The 25285-nt window shown below is 46.0% G+C and overlaps 1 protein-coding gene across 3 annotated transcripts; it reads left to right on the forward strand.

Annotated features, from left to right (window-relative positions):
• Positions 1 to 1402: 1402 nt before the first annotated feature.
• Positions 1403 to 25248, forward strand: LOC311129851 (MMS19 nucleotide excision repair protein homolog). Of its 3 annotated transcripts, XM_084162351.1 has the most exons (31): positions 1403 to 1502; positions 1994 to 2042; positions 2157 to 2257; positions 2357 to 2442; positions 2588 to 2662; positions 2789 to 2858; positions 3743 to 3871; positions 11288 to 11349; positions 11608 to 11694; positions 11913 to 11987; positions 12087 to 12164; positions 12308 to 12446; positions 13600 to 13754; positions 14066 to 14135; positions 15123 to 15248; positions 15485 to 15566; positions 15847 to 15944; positions 16070 to 16231; positions 16727 to 16882; positions 17141 to 17234; positions 17464 to 17566; positions 17745 to 17822; positions 18036 to 18162; positions 18254 to 18360; positions 18612 to 18668; positions 18821 to 19007; positions 19137 to 19219; positions 22056 to 22220; positions 24026 to 24085; positions 24222 to 24322; positions 24548 to 25248. In XM_084162351.1, the coding sequence occupies exons 1-31, from the start codon at positions 1412 to 1414 to the stop codon at positions 24576 to 24578; spliced, it is 3084 nt and encodes a 1027-aa protein (XP_084018477.1). In that variant the 5' UTR covers positions 1403 to 1411; the 3' UTR covers positions 24579 to 25248. The 3 variants fall into 3 exon arrangements, with proteins under 3 accessions (XP_084018477.1, XP_084018475.1, XP_084018476.1); XM_084162349.1 differs by having other exon boundaries at positions 1407 to 1502; positions 2157 to 2442; XM_084162350.1 differs by having other exon boundaries at positions 1407 to 1502; positions 2157 to 2442; positions 17748 to 17822.
• Positions 25249 to 25285: the final 37 nt, after the last annotated feature.

The raw sequence follows: 25285 nt of genomic DNA on the forward strand, positions 1-25285 counted from the left end.
GCGAGAAGCACGTGCTCTCACCACTGGTGTCCCCCAGGGCTCAGTTCTAGGCCCTCTCCTATTCTCGCTATACACCAAGTCACTTGGCTCTGTCATATCCTCACATGGCCTCTCCTATCATTGCTACGCAGACGACACACAACTAATCTTCTCCTTTCCCTCTTCTGATAACCAGGTGGCGAATCGCATCTCTGCATGTCTGGCAGACATATCAGTGTGGATGACGGATCACCACCTCAAGCTGAACCTTGGCAAGACGGAGCTGCTCTTCCTCCCGGGGAAGGACTGCCCGTTCCATGATCTCGCCATCACGGTTGACAACTCCGTTGTGTCCTCCTCCCAGAGTGTGAAGAGCCTTGGCGTGACCCTGGACAACACCCTGTCGTTCTCCGCTAACATCAAGGCGGTGACCCGATCCTGTAAGTTCATGCTCTACAACTTTCGGAGAGTACGACCCTGCCTTACACAGGAAGCGGCACAGGTCCTAATCCAGGCACTTGTCATCTCCCGTCTGGATTACTGCAACTCGCTGTTGGCTGGGCTCCCTGCCTGTGCCATTAAACCCCTACAACTCATCCAGAATGCCGCAGCCCGTCTGGTGTTCAACCTTCCCAAGTTCTCTCACGTCACCCCGCTCCTCCGCACACTCCACTGGCTTCCAGTTGAAGCTCGCATCTGCTACAAGACCATGGTGCTTGCCTACGGAGCTGTGAGGGGAACGGCATCTCCGTACCTTCAGGCTCTGATCAGTCCCTACACCCAAACAAGGGCATTGCGTTCATCCACCTCTGGCCTGCTGGCCCCCCTACCTCTGCGGAAGCACAGTTCCCGCTCAGCCCAGTCAAAACTGTTCGCTGCTCTGGCACCCCAATGGTGGAACAAGCTCCCTCACGACGCCAGGACAGCGGAGTCACTCACCACCTTCCGGAGACACTTGAAACCCCACCTCTTTAAGGAATACCTGGGATAGGATAAAGTAATCCTTCTACCCCCCCCCCCCCCCCCCCCCCCACCACAAAAAAAAAATAAGAAAAAAAACATTGTAAAGTGGTTATCCCACTGGCTATAAGGTGAATGCACCAATTTGTAAATCGCTCTGGATAAGAGCGTCTGCTAAATGACGTAAATGTAAATGTAAAATGTAATGAAAGTCCTCAACCATGCTGAAACTAACTTGATATTTTTTGCAGATGATTGGTCAAATGATAAATAGAAATATAACATTTCCAACATACAAAGTTCTCTTTAGAATATGCACATAGCCATGCACAACAAACATATTATGTTTGCTTTAATACATTGCAAAAAAATATTTGCACCTTTACGTTTTTTGTGACGCTGTTCTCAGGGTAACCGCAAGAACTTTCCACGCATGCTCATTTCAGTTTGACTGGTTGAACCAAGGCTGTTCATGATGGCTGCGGATAGTGCTTTGCTAGTGGGCTTGGTAGAAGAATTCGTTTCGGGACAACAGGACAGCAAGGCCGCAGACACCGCAACAGGTAGCTGCAAAACGTATTTCAGCCACCTTTCTCTCTGATATGGTTTTTGAGATGAACGTCAATGAAAGATACAGAAATCGCGCGTGACTGGTGGCCCAGCATGACATCTGGCTAGCATGCTAGCTAGCAGCAGGCCATCAAAACTCTTAACGTTACTTTCTGTGTTCAACCCGACACTGGTTTAACTGCATGCTACAAAAACTGACAACAACAGCCTGTTCAGTAGCTATCAACGTATACAAAGTGGCAATCAATATCTTTGAAGTCAAGCGAATTAACATATGTTCTTGGCCACAACCTGCATGCTGCTTGCTAACTTTCTAACTAGCCTGCTGTGAAAAGGGTCTTTCACAACATATTAAGCACGAAGTGTACTGTCTTTGACATTAGACTCTGGACCTACTTCCCCGGCCCTTAAAAGTGTCTGCATTATATATCCTACTCATTGACCACTTTCCTCTGGCTAAATAAATGAATTTTCCTTTTATTAGGACTCAAGGCTGGACAGTTTACAATACTACAGTTGGTTGAAGCATTGGGGTAATGTTTAAGTTACATTCATCATTATTGTCCCATTCGCCATCAATGTCATCAACTTAAATGTCATGCAGTTCCAGCCTCCACTAACAAGCTGACCACTTTGTCTCTGTGCAGCTTGCATCTGGCCAGCTCCCAACCCCAGACCCGAGCCCGTGGTGTCCAGCTCCTCTCCAATGTCCTACAGGAGCGCCATGGAGACCTTACAGAGAGAGAAGGTAAACCACCCTATAAGACATCTTTGTCGTTTGCTTTGTGGGTGCTATATGGCCTGTCCATGGATATTGATTATCTTCTCCTATGTGTTTTGTCCTCAGTGGAAGTCCTTATAGTGTTTTATGAGAACAGACTGAAGGACCACTATGTCATCACACCACATGTCTTACAGGGGTTGAAAGCGCTGGTAAGTCTCAAGCTTAGTAGCCTCTGTCATGTTCTAGCATGTTAAATTGGACGTGAATATTAGATAGAAATGCGAATATTGAACTGACAGACAGATACAGTATATCTTGCCTAATCCACACCAACATCTTGAAATACCCTCTCAGACAAAATGTTCAGTGTTGCCGCCTGGGTCTGCAGTGTCCATTCTGAAATCACTCTTCCAGGACGTTCATGTGCAGGTGAGCACATCCAACCTGCCCTGTCAAGTGTCAACTCTCCTAAATAATTAGCATACAGAGGGGGCCTATATGCTTATTATACTGCAACACCCTCACCCTGTTTATCTGCTTTCTGTGTCACTACAGTCCCTGATGCTGGCGGAGCGGTCATGTGTTTACAACATTCTCATCCAGTTTATGGAATCCAGAGAGTCAGGTAAGAGCTGAGGTAGAGTGGTAGCTATCATGGAGAAATCACTGAGGTAGAGTGGTAGCTATCATGGAGAAATCACTGAGGTAGAGTGGTAGCTATCATGGAGAAATCACTGAGGTAGAGTGGTAGCTATCATGGAGAAATCACTGAGGTAGAGTGGTAGCTATCATGGAGAAATCACTGAGGTAGAGTGGTAGCTATCATGGAGAAATCACTGAGGTAGAGTGGTAGCTATCATGGAGAAATCACTGAGGTAGAGTGGTAGCTATCATGGAGAAATCACTGAGGTAGAGTGGTAGCTATCATGGAGAAATCACTGAGGTAGAGTGGTAGCTATCATGGAGAAATCACTGAGGTAGAGTGGTAGCTATCATGGAGAAATCACTGAGGTAGAGTGGTAGCTATCATGGAGAAATCACTGAGGTAGAGTGGTAGCTATCATGGAGAAATCACTGAGGTAGAGTGGTAGCTATCATGGAGAAATCACTGAGGTAGAGTGGTAGCTATCATGGAGAAATCACTGAGGTAGAGTGGTAGCTATCATGGAGAAATCACTGAGGTAGAGTGGTAGCTATCATGGAGAAATCACTGAGGTAGAGTGGTAGCTATCATGGAGAAATCACTGAGGTAGAGTGGTAGCTATCATGGAGAAATCACTGAGGTAGAGTGGTAGCTATCATGGAGAAATCACTGAGGTAGAGTGGTAGCTATCATGGAGAAATCACTGAGGTAGAGTGGTAGCTATCATGGAGAAATCAGCGGATTGTAGAGATCCTTGTCGAGAGTGGTCAACATTGAGACTGAATAGCTTTGAAATAATCGGCATGATCTGTATGTTGCTTATCTGCATGTTGTTAAATTGATTTCCCACTTTTCCCATCCCGTAGAGCTGAAGGGCCTGGGTGCAGACTTTGTCTTTGGGTTTGTCCAGTCAGTGGATGGGGAGAGGGACCCACGTAATCTTCTCCTGGCCTTCCAGATCGCTAGAAAAATCCTCCATGGAGGCTATGATCTGGGTGAGAACACACACACAAACATTGTTATTCCAAACTTTACAAACGTGTTTTATGTACCTTTTAGTTGTGTTGTCATGTTTTTCAGTGTTGCACAGGTTTACTGGGCATTGAGTGAACTTGTAACACATCCATCTTAATTCAGTTGCTTCCTCAGTAATGAGGTAAAGGCAGGTTGTATTCAATAAGGAACAGGGAAATGACATTGCTTGAGGAAATTGATCAGCTGTGTCTTAGGAAAATGTGCTATGATGACAAGCAGGGAAAAAATACCCATTGCCCTCTTGAGGCATTGTCATTTTCCCTCTAAAAGTGTGCGGCACACAGGTGACCAAAACGCAACACTGTGTCAGGTAACAACAGCAACAGTGTCAGGTAACAACAGCAACAGTGTCAGGTAACAACAGCAACAGTGTCAGGTAACAATAGCAACACGGTGTCAGGTAACAATAGCAACAAGGTGTCAGGGCATGATATGAACGCTTGACTTTTTTTGTTATCATGTCCTGTTGCTCGAAATGAAGCATTGGGTTCTGCTGGTTTAGTCTGTGGTGTGTGACAGATGGGCAGAGACTAATCACGTTTCGGAACTACCGGGGCGGCAGGTAGCTTAGTGGGTAAGAGCGTTGTGCCACTAACCGAAAGGTTGCTGGTTCTAATCCCCGAGCCGGCTAGGTGAAAAATCTGTCAATGTGCCCTTAAGGAAGGCACTTAACCCTAATTGCTCCTGTAAGTCGCTCTGGATAAGAGCGTCTGCTAAATGACAACAAAAAAAACTTGGTGTAGTCTCGCGAGTGCTGCTCCTGTTGTTTAAACTGCCAGTGTCTCGTTCTCCGGTAATGAAAGTGTATCTGTAAATTGCAGAGAGATTAGGATGCGCAGAGGCATGGAAAAACCTGCATGTCATTATTGAGAACAGCTCTCCTGAGAGCTAGCCAGATGGAACAAAATTCATGACAGTCACTGGTTTAGGTTGCACATCAAAACATATTGTTCATGCATTTCTGCTTGGACATGTTAGATGAAACGTATGTCTTGAAGCATACCATCTCAGTAGCACTGTGAATGATTTCATAAGATGATTGCGCGTTTTTTTTCTATTGCGTGACGCCGCAACTAGGGCTGTTGCAGTGACCGTATTACCGCCACAAGGCAGTCAAATTGCACGTGACCGTTTAGTCACGGTAATTAGGCTTCTCCAAGCTCTGATGCTGCTGCTGGTCATTAGTAGCCTACCAAACTTGCTAACTGCCTGGTACTCAGCACTCTATTGTCCCTCGAATCACTCTGACATCATTGCAAATGTTTTCGAAAATCTAATCGAACACATCATGAGAGCTCATGTTGCGCAACATTTCTATAGGCTATGCAATTGCGCGAGAAAACAGAGTGATGGCCTCTACTAAAAATAGGAGGATCAGCTTTCTATAGGCTAGGCCTACTATATATTTTCTCAACTTTCCTAATATTAAGCACATTGCTTATATTTAGAACAGGAGTATAGCCTACCTGGCTGGCATGAAAATAAACCACGTGGAAAAGCGTCCTCCATTCGCTATTTAAATGCATAGATGACATGTATTTTTTCCCGCTAACCCTGTTTCGATACAGGGGCATAATATTGGTCCATAATAAATCAAAACAAATTTCACACATATATTATTTAGTATATGTAAAGACAAGATTAAATCAAGAATAGTCTGATGGGTGACAATATTAGCCTATCACTTGTGAATTATATATTATCACTTGTGAATGATGCCCAGCATAAGAAACAATGCCTTTTTTTGCGACTTTTTCGAATCATAGTTGCACACCTCATGTAGCATAGCCCATAGGCCTATATGTTTAATAAGGTTTGTATCACAACTAAAGTGGGCAAATAACTTCTTAAAATTAAGCACATTAATCCGCTTTACAAGGGGTGTAGCTCAGTTGGTAGAGCATGGCGCTTGCAACGCCAGGGTTGTGGGTTCGATTCCCACAGGGGGCCAGTATGAAAAAAAAACAAATGTATGCACTCACTAACTGTAAGTCGCTCTGGATAAGAGCGTCTGCTAAATGACTAAAATGTAAATGGGTGTAGAGCCTAACTGACATACATAAGCAGCACGTGAGTTTCAAGTTTAGGGAAGATAATTTTAACCATAAAAATGCACCTTTATAATAAAAGCATTACATGCATAATTGCATTTGCGGTCACTTTTGATAATGGTGTTTTCCGCTAATGGAACCTTTGGGCTTATAGCCTACTACCATGTGCGCATTGCTGCACTTATAATGTGAAGAAATAGTCTAATAGTTTATCAACATTTTAAGCTAAACGTTCTGATCTGTTGCGTCAGCCTCATTGCTTAAAAAAGGTTGTTTGATGCTAGTGGCTGTATTAATTTGGGGTCTATCGCATCCCACAACTGTCCCAGACGATGTTTAGAATAGTTATTTCTCGCACAGAGTAGAATAGGTCGACCTTTGTACTATGAGGGATCTAATCAAATCACAATTTTTTTGTCACATGCGCCGAATACAACAGGTGTAGACCTTACCGTGAAATGCTTACTTACAAGCCCTTAACCAACAATGAAGTTCAAGAAATAGAGTTAAGGAAATATTTACTAAATTAATTAATTTAAAAAATTTACACAATCAAATAACAATAACGAGGCTATATACAGGGGGTACCGGTACCAAGTCAATGTGCGGGGGTACAGGTTAGTCAAGGTAATTTGTACATGTAGGTAGGGGTAAAGTGACTGCATAGATAATAAACAGCGAGTAGCAGCAGTGTAAAAACAAGGGGTGGGGGTCAATGTAAATAGTCTGTGTGATCATTTGATTAATTGTTCAGCAGTCTTATGGCTTGGGGGTAGAAGCTGTTAAGGAGCCTTTTGGTCCTAGACTTGGCGCTCCAGTACCGCTTGCCGTGCGGTAGCAGAGAGAACAGTCTATGACTTGGGTGACTGGAGTCATTGACAATTCTTTGGGCCTTCCTCTGACACCGCCTAGTATATAGGTCCTGGATGGCAGGAAGCTTGGCCCCAGTGATGTACTGGGCCGTATGCACTACCCTCTGTAGCGCCTTACGGTCAGATGCCGAGCAGTTGCCATACCAGGCGGTGATGCAACCGGTCAGGATGCTCTTGATGGTGCAGCTGTAGAACTTTTTGAGGATCTGGGGACCCATACCAAATCTTTTCAGTCTCCTGAGGGGGGAAAGGTGTTGTCGTGCCCTCTTCACGACTGTCTTGGTGTGTTTGGACCATGATAGTTTGTTGGTGATGTGGACACCAAGGAACTTGAAACTCTCGACCCGCTCCACTACAGCCCTGTTGATGTTAATGGGGGCGTGTTCTGTCCGCAATTTTCCTGTAGTCCACGATCAGCTCCATTGTCTTGCTCATATTGAGGGAGAGGTTGTAGTCCTGGCACCACACTGCCAGGTCTCTGACCTCCTCCCTATAGGCTGTCTCATCGTTGTCGGTGATCAGGCCTACCACTGTTGTCGTCAGCAAACTTGTATTTTTATTACTTTTTTCATTTAACCTTTATTTAACCAGGTAAGCCAGTTGAGAACAAGTTCTCATTTACAACTGCGACCTGGCCAAGATAAAGCAAAGCAGTGCGATTAAAAACAACAACAACACAGAGTTACATATGGAATAAACAAAACGTACAGTCAATAACACAGTAGAAAATCTATATACAGTGTGTGCAAATGTAGTAAGTTATGGAGGTAAGGCAATAAATAGGCCATAGTGCAAAATAATTACAATTTAGTATTAACACTGGAGTGATAGATGTGCAGAAGATGATGTGAAAATAGAGATACTGGGGTGCAAATGAGCAAAATAAATAACAATGTAAATAACAATATGGGGATGAGGTAGTTGGGTGGGCTAATTACAGATGGGCTGTGTACAGGTGCAGTGATCGGTAAGCTGCTCTGACAACTGATGCTTAAAGTTAGTGAGGGAGATAAATGTCTCCAGCTTCAGAGATTTTTGCAGTTCGTTCCAGTCATTTGCAGCAGAGAACTGGAAGGAATGATGGTGTTGGAGTCATGTTTGGCCACGCAGTCGTGGGTGAACAGGTACAGGAGGGGACTAAGTATGCACCCCTGAGGGACCCCAGTGTTGAGGATCAAAGTGGCAGATGTGTTGTTGCCTACCCTTACCACCTGCGGGTGGCCCATCAGGAAGTCCAGGATCCAGTTGCAGAGGGAGGTGTTTAGTCCCAGGGTCCTTAGCTTAGTGATGAGCTTTGTGGGCACTATGGTGTTGAACGCTGAGCTGTAGTCAATGAACAGCATTCTCACATAGGTGTACCTTTTGTCCAGGTGGGAAAGGGCAGTGTGGAGTGTGATCGAGATTGTCATCTGTGGATCTGTTGGGGCGGTATGCGAATTGGAGTTGGTCTAGGGTTTCCGGGATGATGGTGTTGATATGAGCCATGACCAGCCTTTCAAAGCACTTCATGGCTACCGACGTGACTGCTACGGGGTGGTAATCATTTAGGCAGGTTACCTACGCTTCCTTGGGCACAGGGACTATGGTGGTCTGCTTTAAACATGTAGATATTACAGACTCAGTCAGGGAGAGGTTGAAAATGTCAGTGAAGACACTTGCCAGTTGGTCCGCGCATGCTTTGAGTACTCGTCCTGGTATTCCGTCTGGCCCCGCAGCTTTGTGAATGTTGACCTGTTTAAAGGTCTTCCTCACATCGGCTACAGAAAACGTGATCACACAGTCGTCCAGAACAGCTGGTGCTCTCATGCATGCTTCAGTGTTGCTTGCCTCGAAGCGAGCATAAAAGGCATTTAGCTCGTCTGGTAGGCTCGCGTCACTGGGCAGCTCGCGGCTGGGTTTCCCTTTGTAGTCCGTAATAGTTTGCAAGCCCTGCCACATCCGACGAGCATCAAAGCCGGTGTAGTAGGATTCAATCTTAGTCCTGTATTGATGCTTTGCCTGCTTGATGGTTTGTCTGAGGGCGTAGCGGGATTTCTTATAAGCGTCTGGATTAGTGTCCCGCTCCTTGAAAGTGGCAGCTCTAGCCTTTAGTTCGGTGCGGATGTTGCCTGTAATCCATCGGTTCTGGTTGGGATATGTACGTACGGTCACTGAGGGGATGACCTCGATGCACTTATTGATGAAGCTGGTGACTGTGGTGGTATACTCCTCAATGCCATTGGATGAATCCCGGAACATATTCCAGTCTGTCCTAGAAAAACAGTCCTGTAGCATAGCATCCGCGTCATCTGACCACTTCCATATTCAGCGAGTCACTGGTACTTCCTGCTTTAGCTTTAGCTTGTAAGCAGGAATCAGGAGGATAAATGATGGTCAGATTTACCAAATGGAAGGCGAGGGAGAGCTTTGTGTGGAGTAAAGGTAGTCTAGAGTTTTTATTCCTCTGGCGCGTTGCTTCTGGATGAGCATTTTCTTGTTTGCTTATAACCTTATACAGCTCGTTGAGTGCGGTCTTAGTGCCAGTATCGGTTTGTGGCGGTAAACAGACGGCTACGAATAATATAGATGAGAACTCTCTTGGTAGATAGTGTGGTCTACAGCTTATCATGAGGTACTCTACCTCAAGACTTCTTTTAATATTAGACATCGCACACCAGCTGTTATTGACAAATAGACACACGCCCCTCGTCTTACCAGACGTAGCTGCTCTGTCCTGCCGATGCACGGAAAACCCAGCCAGCTCTATATTATCCGTGTCGTCGTTCAGCCACAACTCGGTGAAACATAAGATATTACAGTTTTTAATGTCCCGTTGGTAGGATAGTCTTAATCGTAGATCATCCATTTTATTTTCCAATGATTGCACGTTGGCTAATAGTACGGATGGTAGTGGAGGTTCACTCACTCGTCTACGAATTCTCAGAAGGCAGCCCGACCTCCGGCCCCTTTTTCTCCGTCTTTTCTTCACCCAAATTACGGGGATTTGGGCCTGGTCTCGAGAAAGCAGTATATCCTTTGTGTCGGACACCTCGAACTATTTGTCCAGTTCGAGGTGAGTAATCGCTATTCTGATATCCAGAAGCTATTTTCGGTCATAAGAGACGGTAGCAGCAACATTATATACAAAATAAGTTACAAACAACGCAAAAAAACTAACAAAATAGCGCAGTTGGTTAGGAGCCCGTAAAACGGCAGCCATCCACTCAGGCGCCATTGTAGATTGACATAGGCTAGTGCTTTTGCTGTTCATTAGGCCTACTCATATTGTTGGCTGACGAAAAGTAAATGTGGACAGTTCTTCTAATATCTTCAATATGCTCCTCGGAATTGGATAAGGACATGCGCAGTTGTGTCCCTGATGAGTCTGTCCTCACTTGTAGCCTGTGAGAAAGACCCGATCACGTGATGGAGCGCGCAGCACTTAGGGAGAAGCGCACAACCGCCACTGGCCGCAAAAGGCATGGATTTTTTTAGGGTGCATTACGGCCACACAAAGGGGATGCCGCCGTGAAATTCTAGGCATTGTCAAGTGCTTGTCAAATTGTGAATGATTGACTGATGTAGTGTGTACAGCCTGCGCAAAAAAACAAAGCAGAGCTCATGCCTTTCAAGATATTTTTAAAATCATCAAAACATATAGCCCAACGTTTGTAGAACAACTAAAGTTACATTAATAACTCTAAATTAAGCATATAGGAATACCTATTTCTTTGTTAACCGCTCAATACAGAATAGCCGCGTGTGCGCACTCCCTCAGATCGTTTGTAGAAAATATCCTTTCTATTTTATTCAGCTTTGTTCAATTGTATTCTTCATACTATAAAACAATGCCACGGAATTCTAAGCAAATCTTGTCTGCTAAATGAACTAGTGTAGCCCACAGCCATTTGCATAGCCAGATCAGGACCTAACATAAGGACAACTCAGAATATGCTATTCTGTTCTTCTGAAATAGACTACATTTTCTTCATATCATGCTTATTTAGACCTGTCTAAAATAAATAATAGATTTATTGTGAAGGTGTAGGCTATATTACATGGATTTATTAGACTTTTTTAAATGTAGATGTTCCAAAGGTCTGCATCAGTGGCTTGTAGGTTATATGTGGAAGCCAGGAGATGCTAAATGTTTTTATGTTAATTAACGGTCAATTACCATGAGACCGACAGTTATTAGCTTGACAATCACTGGCTGACGAAATTTCGTGACCTCCACAGCCCAAGCCGCAACAACATTTTGGTGGGCTGGTGCCAACAACTGAAAATGTTAGTTGTACCAGTGGAAAGAGTTAATCTGGAGCCCTGCACACACACACACCGAGGACAGGTTTAAGCCCTGTTTTATGCATTCCAGTAGTTGGGTTGAGATTTAGTACATGCATTATTATCATGTATTATTTAATGATTCCTCAATCCGGAGACGGTAATATCCTGTCTGTGTTTCTTTATTCAGGTAAATTCACAGAGGAGCTGTTTGAAGTTACATCCTGCTATTTCCCCATAGACTTCAGCCCTGTAAGTGTTTGTTTGTGCAGCTGCTGTGGACTTAGACCAGCCAGATGAACCTACGCAGGAGGCAATGCGTATGTGACTCTCTGTCCTGTGTGCTCTGATACCTGAGCCATGTGACACTGACCACCATCTGGCAGAGGAATATAGGAAATGGTTAAGCCCCGAGTCAGAACACTTTGACAGACAGCTTGTGTTATTACAGTTTTTTGTGATTTGAAATGGTTGACATCCATGACTGTCTCTGTGTGTGTCCCCACCTAGCCGCCCAATGACCCCCATGGCATCACCCAGGAAGAGCTGATCCTGGCCCTGAGGGCCGTGCTCACTGGAACACCACGCTTTGCAGAGGTGGGGAAGATGTACTGTACTGCACACTATACACAATGCATAGTCTCTTCCCACATCTGTCGTGTCTGGCAAGCGAGACTACACAATGCATAGCCTTTATAGAACATTAAAGGACATCAGATATAGTCTTTGTGTATGGTTGTATGTTTGTGAGAGACAGAAAGTGAAAGAGTTTGGGTGCGTGTAGTCATGATTTGTTGATTGTCTCGCTTCAACAGTTCCTGCTGCCGCTGATCATTGAGAAGCTGGACTCAGATGTGCAGAGTGCCAAGGTGGACTCTCTGCAGACCCTGGTAAGACCACGTTGGTCATCTTAGGTCACCTTTATGGTTTATATGTACAGTAAATGGCATTCATGTCTTAATGGGCTGTATTTCATCCTCATGTTGCAGACAGCCTGTGCTTCTGTGTATGAACATAAAGAGCTAGCCGAATTCCTACCAGGCCTTTGGGCCTCGCTGCGCAGGGAGGTACGTTTCAATGGAACCTGAGGGGCTGGCAACATCGAAAATGACTATTAGAATTGTGTAAAAGTGTCTCGAACAGTACATGAGGCATCTTGATAGTCTGAAGGGAGAGTTTGATTGACCTCCCTCCCTCCATCCCTGTGCAGGTGTTTCAGACAGCCAGTGAGAGGGTGGAGTCCGCTGGTCTTGCTGCCCTCGGTGCCCTGACAGCCTGCCTCTCCCGCTCCGTCCTCAACTCTGACTCTGAAGACTCCCTCAATGTCTTCCTGGACCTGGTCCTCAAAGGTAACCCCTCAAATAGATCTGGTTCTGGGAACGGGAGATAACTAATGTCGAAGGTGTTTGTCTATTCTGTTATTGTGTAGCGGTGTGTGGGGTCAGTGTGTTTGGAAATGTGTGAGAGGGAGACGGACTTGGCAATTTTTCCCCTCAGGGCTTACCACAGTAGGAGAGAGAGAGAGGTTGGGGGGAGGTGAGAGAGGTTGGGGGGAGATGGGGGGGAGAGCGTTAGAGAGAGCGGTGGGGGGAGATGAGAGCGGTGGCGGGGAGAGAGGTGGAGAGAGAGAAAGAGAGAGGTGGGAGATGAGAGCGAGAGAATGGTGGGGGAGATGAGAGAGAGAGGTGGGGGAGGAGCGAGAGAGAGAGGTGGGGGGAGGAGCGAGAGAGAGAGGTGGGGGGAGGAGCGAGAGAGAGAGAGAGAGGTGGGGGGAGGAGAGAGAGAGAGAGAGAGAGAGAGAGAGAGAGAGAGAGGTGGGGGGAGGAGTGAGCGAGAGAGAGAGAGAGGTGGGGGGAGGAGCGAGCGAGAGAGAGAGAGGTGGGGGGAGGAGCAAGAGAGAGAGGTGGGGGGAGGAGCAAGAGAGAGAGGTGGGGGGGGAGGAGCAAGAGAGAGAGGTGGGAGGAGGAGAGAGAGAGAGAGGTGGGGGGAGGAGCAAGAGAGAGAGAGAGGTGGGGGAGGAGCGAGCAAGAGAGAGAGAGGTGGGGGGAGGAGCGAGAGAGAGAGAGAGGTGGGGGGAGGAGCGAGAGAGAGAGAGAGAGAGGTGGGGGGAGGAGTGAGTGAGAGAGAGAGAGGTGGGGGGAGGAGTGAGAGAGAGAGAGAGGTGGGGGGAGGAGTGAGAGAGAGAGAGGTGGGGGGAGGAGAGAGAGAGAGGTGGGGGGAGGAGCGAGAGAGAGAGGTGGGGGGGAGATGAGAGAGATAGGTGGCGATGACACCTCCACAGAGGCAGCTTGGCTACAGTTGATAGCGAGCGATAGCCAATACATCTCTGGCTCATTGCTACCTGTCTGCACTCGATGCTTACTCACGACCTTCCACCTTCAACCACGCATTATTTACATCCAGAGAGATTTAGGTATACACACTTCATATAATCCAGCACAGTGTCCTGATACACACACACCATCGCTAATGTGCCAACCCATTGGGCTGTGTTTTTTATAGACTGTCAGCACCACCTGTGTGAGCCGGATCTAAAGCTGGTGTGGCCCAGTGCCAAGCTGCTGCAGGCCACCTCTACCGCCTCCTACAGGGCGAGCCACAGAGTTGCAGCCGCCGTCATGCCGTCCCTCATAGAACAGTACAACAGCCGAACACAAGTGAGTCACACCAGCCAGTCGCTCCATTACCGTCAGTGTTGACGCTCGTCTCACATTCTTGACTGTTGGTAATGATTTGAGTCAGTTCCGCAAGGCAGCTTTCTTACTGTCCGTGCGTTTTGCTGGTTTCCCTCAGTCAAAACCACAGTGTTATTGCATTGTAAGTTATGGCCTTTTGTTGACCCAATACTGCCACAGGATATGTAAACAGCCCAGCCTGTTATAAGTATCTTGGTTCTATCTTGGTTCCTACGGGCGCATGATGTTATCAGTGAAATCGTTCATATCTGTCTGTGTCCTCCCCTGTGTAGTGTGCTCAGCGGCGCACCCTACTGGAGGTGTTACATGGCTTCGTCCAGCCTGTGAAGTCATCTGAGGAGGGTAAGTGTAACGTTCATTACTGTCCCACTCTTTGCCGCGTTCGTTAAGAGTCTATTGACGCACCCGTACGTCAATCTAAGTAACATTAAAAAAAAAATCCCCATCAAAATCCTTCAGTTATCCATTTTTTTGCATGGGCTGCGTCTCAATCCACCGCATCCGCCGATGTCGGCCTTCCGTATCTGCGGTGGAAGGTGGCCGAGCTACAGCGGTGTTTGTTAGCCCATGAAAACGTATGTGACGATGGTGTTCTCTGTTTTTCTCTACGAGCCCCACGACACGGGACTCGTCTAAAGTCAGTAACGCTGATGTGCACATTTCTGTCTGTAACTTATGGCCTTTTGTATGACCCCATTATGGAAAGGGGGGACTCGCACAAACACTATGGTTTTCTGCCTTTTGCTTTACGACATCCACAAGTGTCACAGGACTCGTCTGAAGGTAACCCATACAAACAAATGGAAGTATGGAGGTAGTTTTGTGGGTTAAATATGTCTCCCCCCCCCCCAACAGCTTAGACTTTTAGAGGTTTAATGTCCCCTGTTCCTCCTTTCATTTCATCCAACATTTTCTGCCTCTGCAGCTAAACAAGTGATTTACGATGCTTGATTTCAGGGCTCCATTTGAAAGAGTATTTGAAGCGGAACGCCGTTAGAACTTGCCCAAGCATAATAATACCAGTTTTAATCACAAATCATGCTTTAGGAATGATGAGAATATCCAGCCATTTCTACTGTACAATAACTCAGTCTCTCATGAAATAGTTATTTCACATCTCCTGTTATACTCAGCTATTTCCCTCCTGGTTTGTGTGATATGTGGCGATGTGAATTGATCTATTAACCTTTTCCCACCTGTCACACTTTCACTCTCACACCCCTCTCTCTCTCCCTTTTCTCTCTTCCTCCCTCTCTCCTTCCCCTACTGTCTTTGTGTCTGTCTCCCCCTCTCCATTACTCCCTCCTTCCTTCTCTCTCCTCCCGCCAGATGAGAGTGTTCTGTTGGACTTCAGGCAGTCCCTATGCAGTATAGTGTTCTCTGCTCTGTCTGAGAGCAGTGCTGGCCTCCAGATCACATCACTGCGTGTGCTCACTGCCCTGAGCCAACAGACAGGTGAGACTCCTGACCTCTTTAGCATATACCTGACCACGCTATACACATTTGAGACCTTTTGAGCTCATCTCACTGCTACACAGGATTGAATTGAAGTTTTTGTCCACATGCTGTTCAGCTTGTGCTATCCTGTTATTGTGGGGTAGAGAATACATTTCATTGGCCATTCAGTTTGTGCTACATCTCCCCTTACTATGCTGAGACGTGTAGGTTGACCTCTACCACCTCTCTCCTAGTCCTGCTGTTAGGGTCAGATGTGGAGCTGGCCGTTGACCACCTCACCAGGCTCATCCTGGAGGAGGAAGATGCTAAAGTCAGGTTAGTACCTGTTTTCAGTTGTTCTGGGAGGGCAATCAGAAGTTTGTGGCCACATTTACACAGGCAGCCCACTTATGATCTTTTTTTCACCAGTTGGTATTTTGACCAATCAGATAAGCTCTGAAAAGGATCTGATGTGAAAAGATCTGATGTGATTGGTCAAAAGACCAGTTAGTGGGAAAGAAAACACATCAGAATTGGGCTGCCTGTGTAAACACAACCTGTGGTACCTAATCAATCAATTAACACAAGGGTTTGGTCCTTCTCTCTGTCTGTCCAGCCTGGCTGTGGTTGAGTGTGCAGGGGCTCTGGCTCGTCTGCACCCTGCAGCCTTCATCTCTAAGATGGTTCCACGGCTGAAGGGAGAGATCTTCTCAGGTGGGTTAGGGTCAAAGGTCAAAACTAAATAATGTAAACAAAGGTCTTCTCTATCATTACGTTTCTTCAATGACATCATTCTAACCAGAGGAGGGTTACTGAACCCTTTCCTCGCCTGTTCCCAGAATCCATGGCACAAGGTGATAGCGCCATGCCGTCCCAGGAACATTCCCAGCAGGCCGTGCGTCAGCGGTGTTTGACGGCGCTGGCTGCGGTGTCGTCCCGGCCCAGTGTGGTTCAGGAGAGCACACCTGTCCTGCTACAGGTCCTCACCACCTCACACACTGGTATGTGTCACTACCACAGACTCTTCTGTCTCTGTATAGGTAGACCCTTCTAAATATCTGTCTTTCATTGTATAGGTAAACTCCCCTATCGCTCTATGTTAAAGCGTCAATATGTAACTTGTTGGGCGACCTGACCAAATTCACATAGAAATGTGAGTTATAGATATGTTATTCTCATTGAAAGCAAGTCTAAGAAGCGGCAGATCTGTTCTATGTGCACTATTTCTGTGCTTCCCGTTCTTAAGTTTCGTTTTTGTCTTTAACTTTCGTTTTTGTACACTAGATTCAAACAGCTGAAATTACGATTTTTGTGGTTATTGAAAATATATATTCCCAGCAGTTTAGATGGTACAATGGTTCTCTACACTACACATTGCTTGAATTATTAGAATTCAAGCAACCAGGAAATGGCGGAGTGATTTCTGCATATTGCCCCTTTTGTATAAGTAGACTCTGATGATGATGACAATGAAGATGTAATCTGGCTCCAAACAGGCACTGGCTCGTTCTCATTGGAGGAGGTGATCTCTGTGTGCCACAGTCTGCAGAGGATAGCAGAGCATGCCCAGGACACTGAAGAGACCGGCCGCGTCTTCCATGACATCATAATTCCGCGCCTGCTCGGACTGGCCTTGCAGGCAGCTTTGCAGGGTGAGAATATTCTAACCAACTAATGCCGTCAAGCCTGTGCAACACATTGTAATGTTAATGTAACCTTTATTGAACCAGGAAGTCCCTTGAGATAAGGAATCCTGGTTCAATGGAGAGCTGTTCTGAGAATGAGTTTGTGTGTTATGGTAAACCTATGCAAACTAAAGGCAAAACTCCTCCACATCCTCATGTCGGATAGGTCTAGATAAAGTACTCTTTTTGAATGACGTTTTTTTCTGCTCCGTTTCGTATGTGAAGGGTCCTCAGACCATCAGAGTCCCTTAATGGAGGAGTCTGTCCTATCAGTCATGGTACCTGTCATCAGCACCACCTGTGCCCGACTACAGTCCCAGTGAGTTGGCATCACTGAGAGCCAGCCACCCAGTCAGACGAGAGACACACATACATACATAATTGATGACAGCACATGCATTATGTTATATGTAAATATGTTGGCTTGGTGCTAACCGCTAGAGTTGTAAAATTCCAGGAACTTTCCAACCAGGATTTCTGGAAAACCAGGGAATTTATGGAAACTTCCCGGAATTTTTCAACCCTACTAACCACTGCACTGTCACCAGACTGGCTGGCCAAACAGCCTCACGGGCGGTGTCCCTCTTCCTGGACGGTGATGTGTCCTTCCTGCCAGAGAATGCCTTTCCCTCCCAGATCCAGCTCCTCAAGGTCAGAGTTCAATGCTAAAGACATCCAGCTATCACTGAGCCATCTCCTTTATCAAAACACACTTATACCTACTACTGAGGACGCTCAAGGGACAGGATGCATACTGGGAATAAATAGAGCGTTGTATCTGTGATGCTGAATGTGTTGAGTGACATTGTCCTTTGACCTTGTCCTCCAGAAGCAGGCAGGTGACTCCTGGAGCCAGTCCCAGCTGGTGTGTCTGCTCATGGGCTGTGTGTGCTCGCTGCCACGGAGTGTAAGAACGCCCTACGTCTCGGCTACTCATCACAAGGCCTCAAAATGACGTCTTTGTAACCGTGTTTGTACCGTTAAAATGTTCATACAATGGATACCCGTTTGTTGCGTTAAACTGGATACTCGTATGTTGCATTCTTGTTAAGATATCCTGACATTTAATGGCTTAATTAAGCCTGTTATCATAGACTGACTGACCGTGTGTCCTGGACAGGTGGAGGTTCCACAGATGGATAGGCTACTGTTGGAACTAGAGGAGTTGAGCTGTACCTGTGACCATCCCCTTTCCTACACCTCAGCCGCCAAGTGCTACGCTGGGCTGGTCAACAAGAGGCCTGCAGGTGAGTCCTCCAGTCCTGTCCTTTTATCTGAATGAGAATTGGTCAAATGAATGTTGGTGAGATGGTATATTAATCTTGTGTGTGTCTACAGGAGAAGCCCTGGACTCTCTGATAGACAGAATGTTAAAGAGGATCTCCACTGAGCTAGAATGTGCGTCCTCCTCGGTCCGAACGCAGGCGTTCACTCTGCTGCTCTGGGTTAGACCCTGTTTACATTGCTACTCACATGGCAGTATTTTATCCATTCACACTAGTTTCTATTATTTCCCTATTCCCCTTAGCCCATACTTAGCCTACCGAACTCCCCACACTACAACCCCCCTGTGTCTAGACTAGGGATCTCCTACGACCCCCTCCCCTTTAGGGTGAATGGTGACTTGCCTATTGTACATTGTTGTGGTGTTCTGTCCATTCATTCATAAAGTTGTGAATGGCTTTCTTGTCTTTAGGTGGCCAAGGCTCTCCTTCTCCGCTACCACCCTCTGTCCACAGCCCTGACTGACAAGGTAAAGGACAGGAGTCCTCTTTGTCCTCGGACACACAGGCACACAGACAGTCTGTGGTTTGTTAATTGTTCTGTCTCTCTTCTCCCCTAGAAACATATCTACCTCAGTAACCAATCAAAACACACACAGCAATAATCCTATGTCTGTTTCAGCTCTTCTCCCTGCTCAGTGACTCAGAGCTGGGTTCGTTAGCGGCCGATGGATTCTCTCTCTTGATGAGCGACTCGCCGGACGTCCTCAACCGCGGTTGCCACGCCGACGTACGCATCATGTACCGCCAGCGCTTCTTCGCCGAGAACTCGGCCAAGCTGGTCCAGGGCTTCAATTCCGCAGCCCAAGGTACTGAAGAGGGACACATTCTCAATGCACCACAGATACAGGCCCCATGGTGAAACTTGTTAACCAGTTTGTGAGAGTCCTGTTCATTGTACCAATTCTTAACTTTCCCTTCCTTCTCTACCTCTGCAGAGAAGAAGTCTGGCTACCTGAAGGCACTGTCTCACATAGTGAACCACCTACCCAGACAGGTCCAGCTCACTGAGCTACCAGCGGTAAGTAGAGAGGACCAGTGAAACCGTATAGATAAGTGCCAGACGGGAGCAAAAACAGGAACAGCTAGGAAATATGTATTTCTTCCATTAATATGTTCTTTAAATCTGAAATGTAAAACACATATCTGAAAGGGGTGTGGAATATGGCCAATATACCACGGCTAAGGGCTGTTCTCTTAGGCACGACGCAACGTAAAGTGCCTGGATACAGCCCTTAGCCGTGGTATATTGGCCATATACCGCAAACCCCCGAGGTGCCTTATTGCTATTATAAACTGGTTACCAACGTAATTAGAACAGTAAAAATTAATGTTTTGTCATACCCGTGGTATACGGTCTGATATACCATGGCTTTCAGCCAATCAGCATTCAGGGCTCAAACCACCCAGTTTATAATGTCTGATATACCACGGCTTTCAGCCAATCAGCATTCAGGGCTCGAACCACCCAGTTTATAATTCTTATTTTATACTTCTGTGTTGAGCATTATATCCCACTATAGTACTGTTACAGTGCCTTCAGAAAGTATTCACACCCCTTGACTTTTTCCACATTTTGTTGTGTTACAGCCTGAATTTAAACTGGATTACATTTAGATTTGTGTCACTGATCTACACCCCATAATGTCAAAGTGGAATTTTGTTAGTAGAATTGTTTACTAATTTATTTTAAAAAATTAAAGCTGAAATCTCTGCCGTCAATAAGAATTCAACCCCTTTGTTATGGCAAGCCATACGTTCAGAAATAAAGATTTGCTTAACAACTCCCATAATAAGTTGCATGGACTCTGTGTGCAACAATATGGGTTAACATGATTTTTTAATGACTACCCCATCTCTGTAACCCACACATACAATTATCTGTAAGGTCCCTCAGTCGAGCAGTGCATTTCCAACACAGATTTAACCACAAAGTCAATAATCAACTGACTGGCTTTCTTGATGTCTATAGTATTCTCTCTGGTATGCAATCTGGTTTCCGCTCAGGTTATGGATGTGTCACTGCAACCTTAAAGGTCCTAAATGATGTCACCATTGCCGTTGATTCTAAGCAATGTGGCGCTGCTATTTTTATTGACTTGGCCAAAGCTTTGATACTGTAGACCATTCCATTCTTGTGGGCCGGTTAAGGAGTATTGGTGTCTCTGAGGGGTCTTTGGCCTGGTTTGCTTAACTACCTCTCTCAAAGAATGCAGTGTATAAAGTCAGAACATCTGCTGTCTCAGCCACTGCCTGTCACCAAGGCAGTACCCCAAGGCTCGATCCTAGGCCCCACGCTCTTCTCAATTTACATCAACAACATAGCTCAGGCAGTAGGAAGCTCTCTCATCCATTTATATGCAGATGATACAGTCTTATACTCAGCTGGCCCTTCCCTGGATTTTGTGTTAAATGCTCTACATCAAAGCTTTCTTAGTGTCCAACAAGCTTTCTCTGCCCTTAACCTTGTTCTGAACACCTCCAAAACAAAGGTCATGTGGTTTGGTAAGAAGAATGCCCCTCTCCCAACTGGTGTGATTACTACCTCTGAGGGTTTAGAGCTTGAGGTAGTCACCTCATACAAGAACTTGGGAGTATGGCTAGACGGTACACTGTCCTTCTCTCAGCACATATCAAAGCTGCAGGCTAAGGTTAAATCTAGACTTGGTTTCCTCTATCGTAATCATTCCTCTTTCACCCCAGCTGCCAAACTAACCCTGATTCAGATGACCATCCTAGATTACAGAGACGTAATTTATAGATCGGCAGGTAAGAGTGCTCTCGAGCGGCTAGATGTTCTTTATCATTCGGCCATCAGATTTGCCACCAATGTTCCTTATAGGACACATCACTGCACTCTATACTCCTCTGTAAACTGGTCATCTCTGTATACCCGTCGCAAGACCCAATGGTTTATGCTCATTTATAAAACCCTCTTAGGCCATTCTGTTAAAGGTCCCCAAAGCACATCCCTGGGTCGCTCCTCTTTTCAGTTCGCTGCAGCTAGCGACTGGAACGAGCTGCAAAAAACACTCAAACTGGACAGTTTTATCTCCATCTCTTCATTCAAGGACTCAATCATGGACACTCTTACTGACAGTTGTGGCTGCTTCGCGTGATGTATTGTTGTCTCTACCTTCTTGCCATTAGTGCTGTTGTCTGTGCCCAATAATGTTTGTACCCTGTTTTTTGCTGCTGCCATGTTGTTATAATAATAATAATAATTAGTCATTTAGCAGACGCTCTTATCCAGAGCGACTTACCGGAGCAATTAGGGTTAAGTGCCTTGCTCAAGGGCACAGACAGATTTTTCACCTAGTCGGCTCAGGGATTAGAACCAGTGACCTTTCGGTTACTGGCACAACGCTCTTAACCACTAAGCTACCTGCCGCCCCATGTCGTATTGCTACCATGCTGTGTTATGTGTTGCTGCCATGCTATATTGTTGTTTTAGGTCTCTCTTTATGTAGTGGTGTCTCTCTTGTCGTGGTGTGTGTTTTGTCCTATGTTTTTATTTTTAATCCCAGCCCCCGTCCCCGCAGGAGGCCTTTTGGTAGGCCGTCATTGTAAATAAGAATTTGTTCTTAACTGACTTGCCTAGTTAAAGGTTAAATTAAATAAATAAATAAAGACCAGGGAGGTTTTCCAATGCCTCACAAAGAAGGGCACCTATTGGTAGATGGGTAAAAAATAAATACATAATTGACAAAAACATGACTTAAATCCATTTTAGTCCCACTTTAGAACACAACAAAATGTAGAAAAAGTCAAGGGGTGTGAATACTTTCCGAAGGCACTGTATCTTAAGGATATCTTGTGGTGATGTCCTCCCTTCATATTCTCCACTGTTTGGTCAGCTCCTGCCCCTCCTGCTAGAGGCCCTGTCCTGTCCAGACCAAGGGGTGCAGCTGTCCACCCTGTCCTGCCTGCAACCTGTCCTCATGGACCCCCCCTCAGCCCTCATCACTCAGCTGGAGGCGCTAGTGGGACGTACCCTCACCCTCACCACTAGCCCTGCTATGGTACGTATCATACACTACGTGACACAAAGTATGTGGACACCTGCTCGCCGAACATCTCATTCCAAAATCATGGGCATTAATATGGAGTTGGTACCCCCCCTTTGCTGCTATAACAGCCTCCACTCTTCTGGGAAGGCTTTCCACTAGATGGTGGAACATTTCTGCAGGTACTTGCTTCCATTCAGCCACAAGAGCATTAGTGAGGTCAGGCGTTGATGTTGGGGTGATTAGGCCTGGCTCGCAGTCGGAGTTCCAATTCATCCCAGAGGTGTTCTTCCACACCGATCTCGACAAACCATTTCTGTATGGACCTTGCTTTGTGCACGGGGGCATTGTCATGCTGAATTAGGAAAGGGCCTTCCACAAACTGTTGCCACAAAGTTGGAAGCACAGAATCGTCTAGAATGTCATTGTATGCTGTAGTGTTATGATTTCCCTTCACTGAAACTAAGGGGCCTAGCCCGAACCATGACAAACTGCCCCAGACCATTATTCCTCATCCACCAAACTTTACAGTTGGCACTATGCATTGGGGCAGGTAGCATTCTCCTGGCATCCGCCAAACCCAGATTTGTCCGTCAGACTGCCAGATGGTGAAGCGGGATTCATAACTCCAGAGAACGCGTTTCCACTGTTCCAGAGTCCAATGGCGGAAAGCTTTACACCACGCCAGCCGACGCTTGGCATTGTGCATGGTGATCTTAGGCTTGTGAGCGGCTGCTCGGCCATGGAAACCCATTTCATGAAGCTCCCGACTAACTGTTCTTGTGCTGATGTTGCTTCCAGAGGCAGTTTGGAACTCGGTAGTGAGTGTTGCAACCGAGGACAGAATATCTTTACGCGCTTCAGCACTCTGCGGTCCCGTTCTGTGAGCTTGTGTGGCCTACCACTTCATGGCTGAGCCATTGTTGCTCCTAGATGTTTCCACTTCACAATAACAGCACTTACAGTTGACCGGGGCAGCTCTAGCAGGGAAGAAATTTGACCAACTTACTTGTTGGAAAGGTGGCATCCTATGACGGTGCCACGTTGAAAGTTACTGAGCTCTTCAGTAAGGCCATTCTACTGCCAATGTTTCACTATAGAGATTGCATGGCTGTGTGCTCAATTTTATACAGCTGTCAGCAACGGTTGTGGCTGACATAACCGAATCCACTAATTTGAAGGGGTGTCCACATACTTTTGTATATATAGTGTATGTTATGACATACTGCCAACCAACAGCAGGCAGACAAACACACACACTACCATTATAAACATGACATATGCCAGTAGGACATTTGTATTTGAGAAAGCTAAATAGATAGGAGTCAAAAAATGTGAGCATCAAGCAGAGATCTGTGACAATAGTTGGGCATCTTGTCCCACAGACCTTGTATCTCATTCTTAATGTGCCAGAGATTGATGATTCAGCAGTGTCCCTGCGAGCGTTCAATAATATAATAATATGCCATATAGTAGACACTCTTATCCAAAGCGACGTACAGTCATGTGTGCATACATTTTACATATGGGTGGTCCCGGGAATCGAACCCACTATCACTATAACCCACAATACATCTGCAAGTTAAATGCTGCTCAACTGTACCAGTGCAGTCTTTAACCTGAAATGTAATTAATATCATAAGCCCCAGAGTGCAACTGAAATCTGGACTACTCAGTATTGTAGCTGCAACATGACCAAGGTGACCTTGAGTACCATCGTCCCCGTTCCCCATACACAGTGCCAAAACACTTATCTTCATTCATGAAGAAATGTTTTAATTTTTTGTCTGTCTGAGGTCTTTCTCTCCTCTTCCTCACAGAAAGTGCGGATAGCCTCTCTGCGCTGTATCCATGCCCTCTCCCGCTTTCCAGAACATGAGGTAAGACTCTGGCCTGCACTGCACAGAACAACCTGACTGGCCACACAGATGGGACTTTAACAAGTGTTTGCGATTGGCTATAACAACCGATTCATATGAACTCTGGTCATAAACAAATCCACCCTTCCTCTGGCAGATCATGCCCTTCCGTGCGAGGGTGCTGCGCGCCCTGGCTGCCCCCTTGGACGACCTCAAGAGGATGGTGAGGAGCGAGGCAGTGGTGGCACGGAATGAATGGTGAGGCATCAGATTTTCTCAAACATTCTCACAACTATAAGGGATAGGGTCAATCTGTTGATGATGTAACATTGGTGAATCCTGTTCCATTTCTAACATAGGCAGGAAGTCCAATATGACACGAAAGCCTAACATGATTAAGAAAACAGGCCTTGAATTTCTCTCCATGTATCAATGGAAGTTTTCCTCTGGTTTTCATTACAATACATCTCTCCTCATGTTAAGGTTCCTACTGGGGAGTCCAGGGGGAAGGTGAGTTTGGCCCCCCCATCCCTGACTGGGTGTGGGAGGGGACAGAGACCGCCTGCTCCTGAGGAAGAGGCTCTGGGTCCAGGCTTGGGACCCTAGTTTTGCCCTTGGAGTCTGGGACATCTCACCACCACCCCACAGCACTTCACCTTCTACATGACATTTTACACTTCCATTTTTTTGCACTGCTTCTACCCTGACAAATATGAGAGGCGTTAAGCTGACCAACACTGCATGGTGGCGTGGACCTATAAGTGACAGCCAACCATCCTCTCCATGGAAGGACTCGGAGCTGCACTGACACAAGCTTGGCACAGAGAGAACCATTTCTATTTACAATATTATGCCTTGAAGTCACGAGTTGCAAGTCTATCATTTGACCTCACCCTGCCAGTTGTACGAGAGCCACTGATTTAAGTACATTTTACGTAATTGACTATCTAACCATATTGAGGACAATATTAATGTGTTTAACATCGCTTGTGAAGATGCCATTATGAAGAGTCAACATTGTATTCAGTATTGGAAGGATTGATGCAGCTGGCACATGGTTGGCTGCACAATTAATTTCACTAGGCTAACTAACTTTGAACCTCACAAAAACCTATGCCGAAGATATGTGGACAATATTTAAATGTCTAACTTAAGCCGTCAATAAAACCATTTTTGTAAATGAATGAGTGCCTTAATCAACAAGATCTCAAAGAAGCTGGA

Source organism: Coregonus lavaretus, assembly GCF_964263955.1.
Source record: "Coregonus lavaretus genome assembly, chromosome: 1".
Lineage (NCBI taxonomy): Eukaryota > Metazoa > Chordata > Actinopteri > Salmoniformes > Salmonidae > Coregonus > Coregonus lavaretus.

What these genes read in the sequence shown, in the direction of transcription:
- LOC311129851 (XM_084162349.1), top strand. Translation starts at nt 1,412, where the DNA reads ATGATGGCTGCGGATAGTGCTTTGCTAGTGGGCTTGGTAGAAGAATTC. An exon ending in GAACACCACGCTTTGCAGAG is followed by an intron (nt 11,695 to 11,912) that starts GTGGGGAAGATG and finishes TCGCTTCAACAG; the next exon opens with TTCCTGCTGCCGCTGATCAT. An exon ending in CGTTCACTCTGCTGCTCTGG is followed by an intron (nt 18,361 to 18,611) that starts GTTAGACCCTGT and finishes TCTTGTCTTTAG; the next exon opens with GTGGCCAAGGCTCTCCTTCT.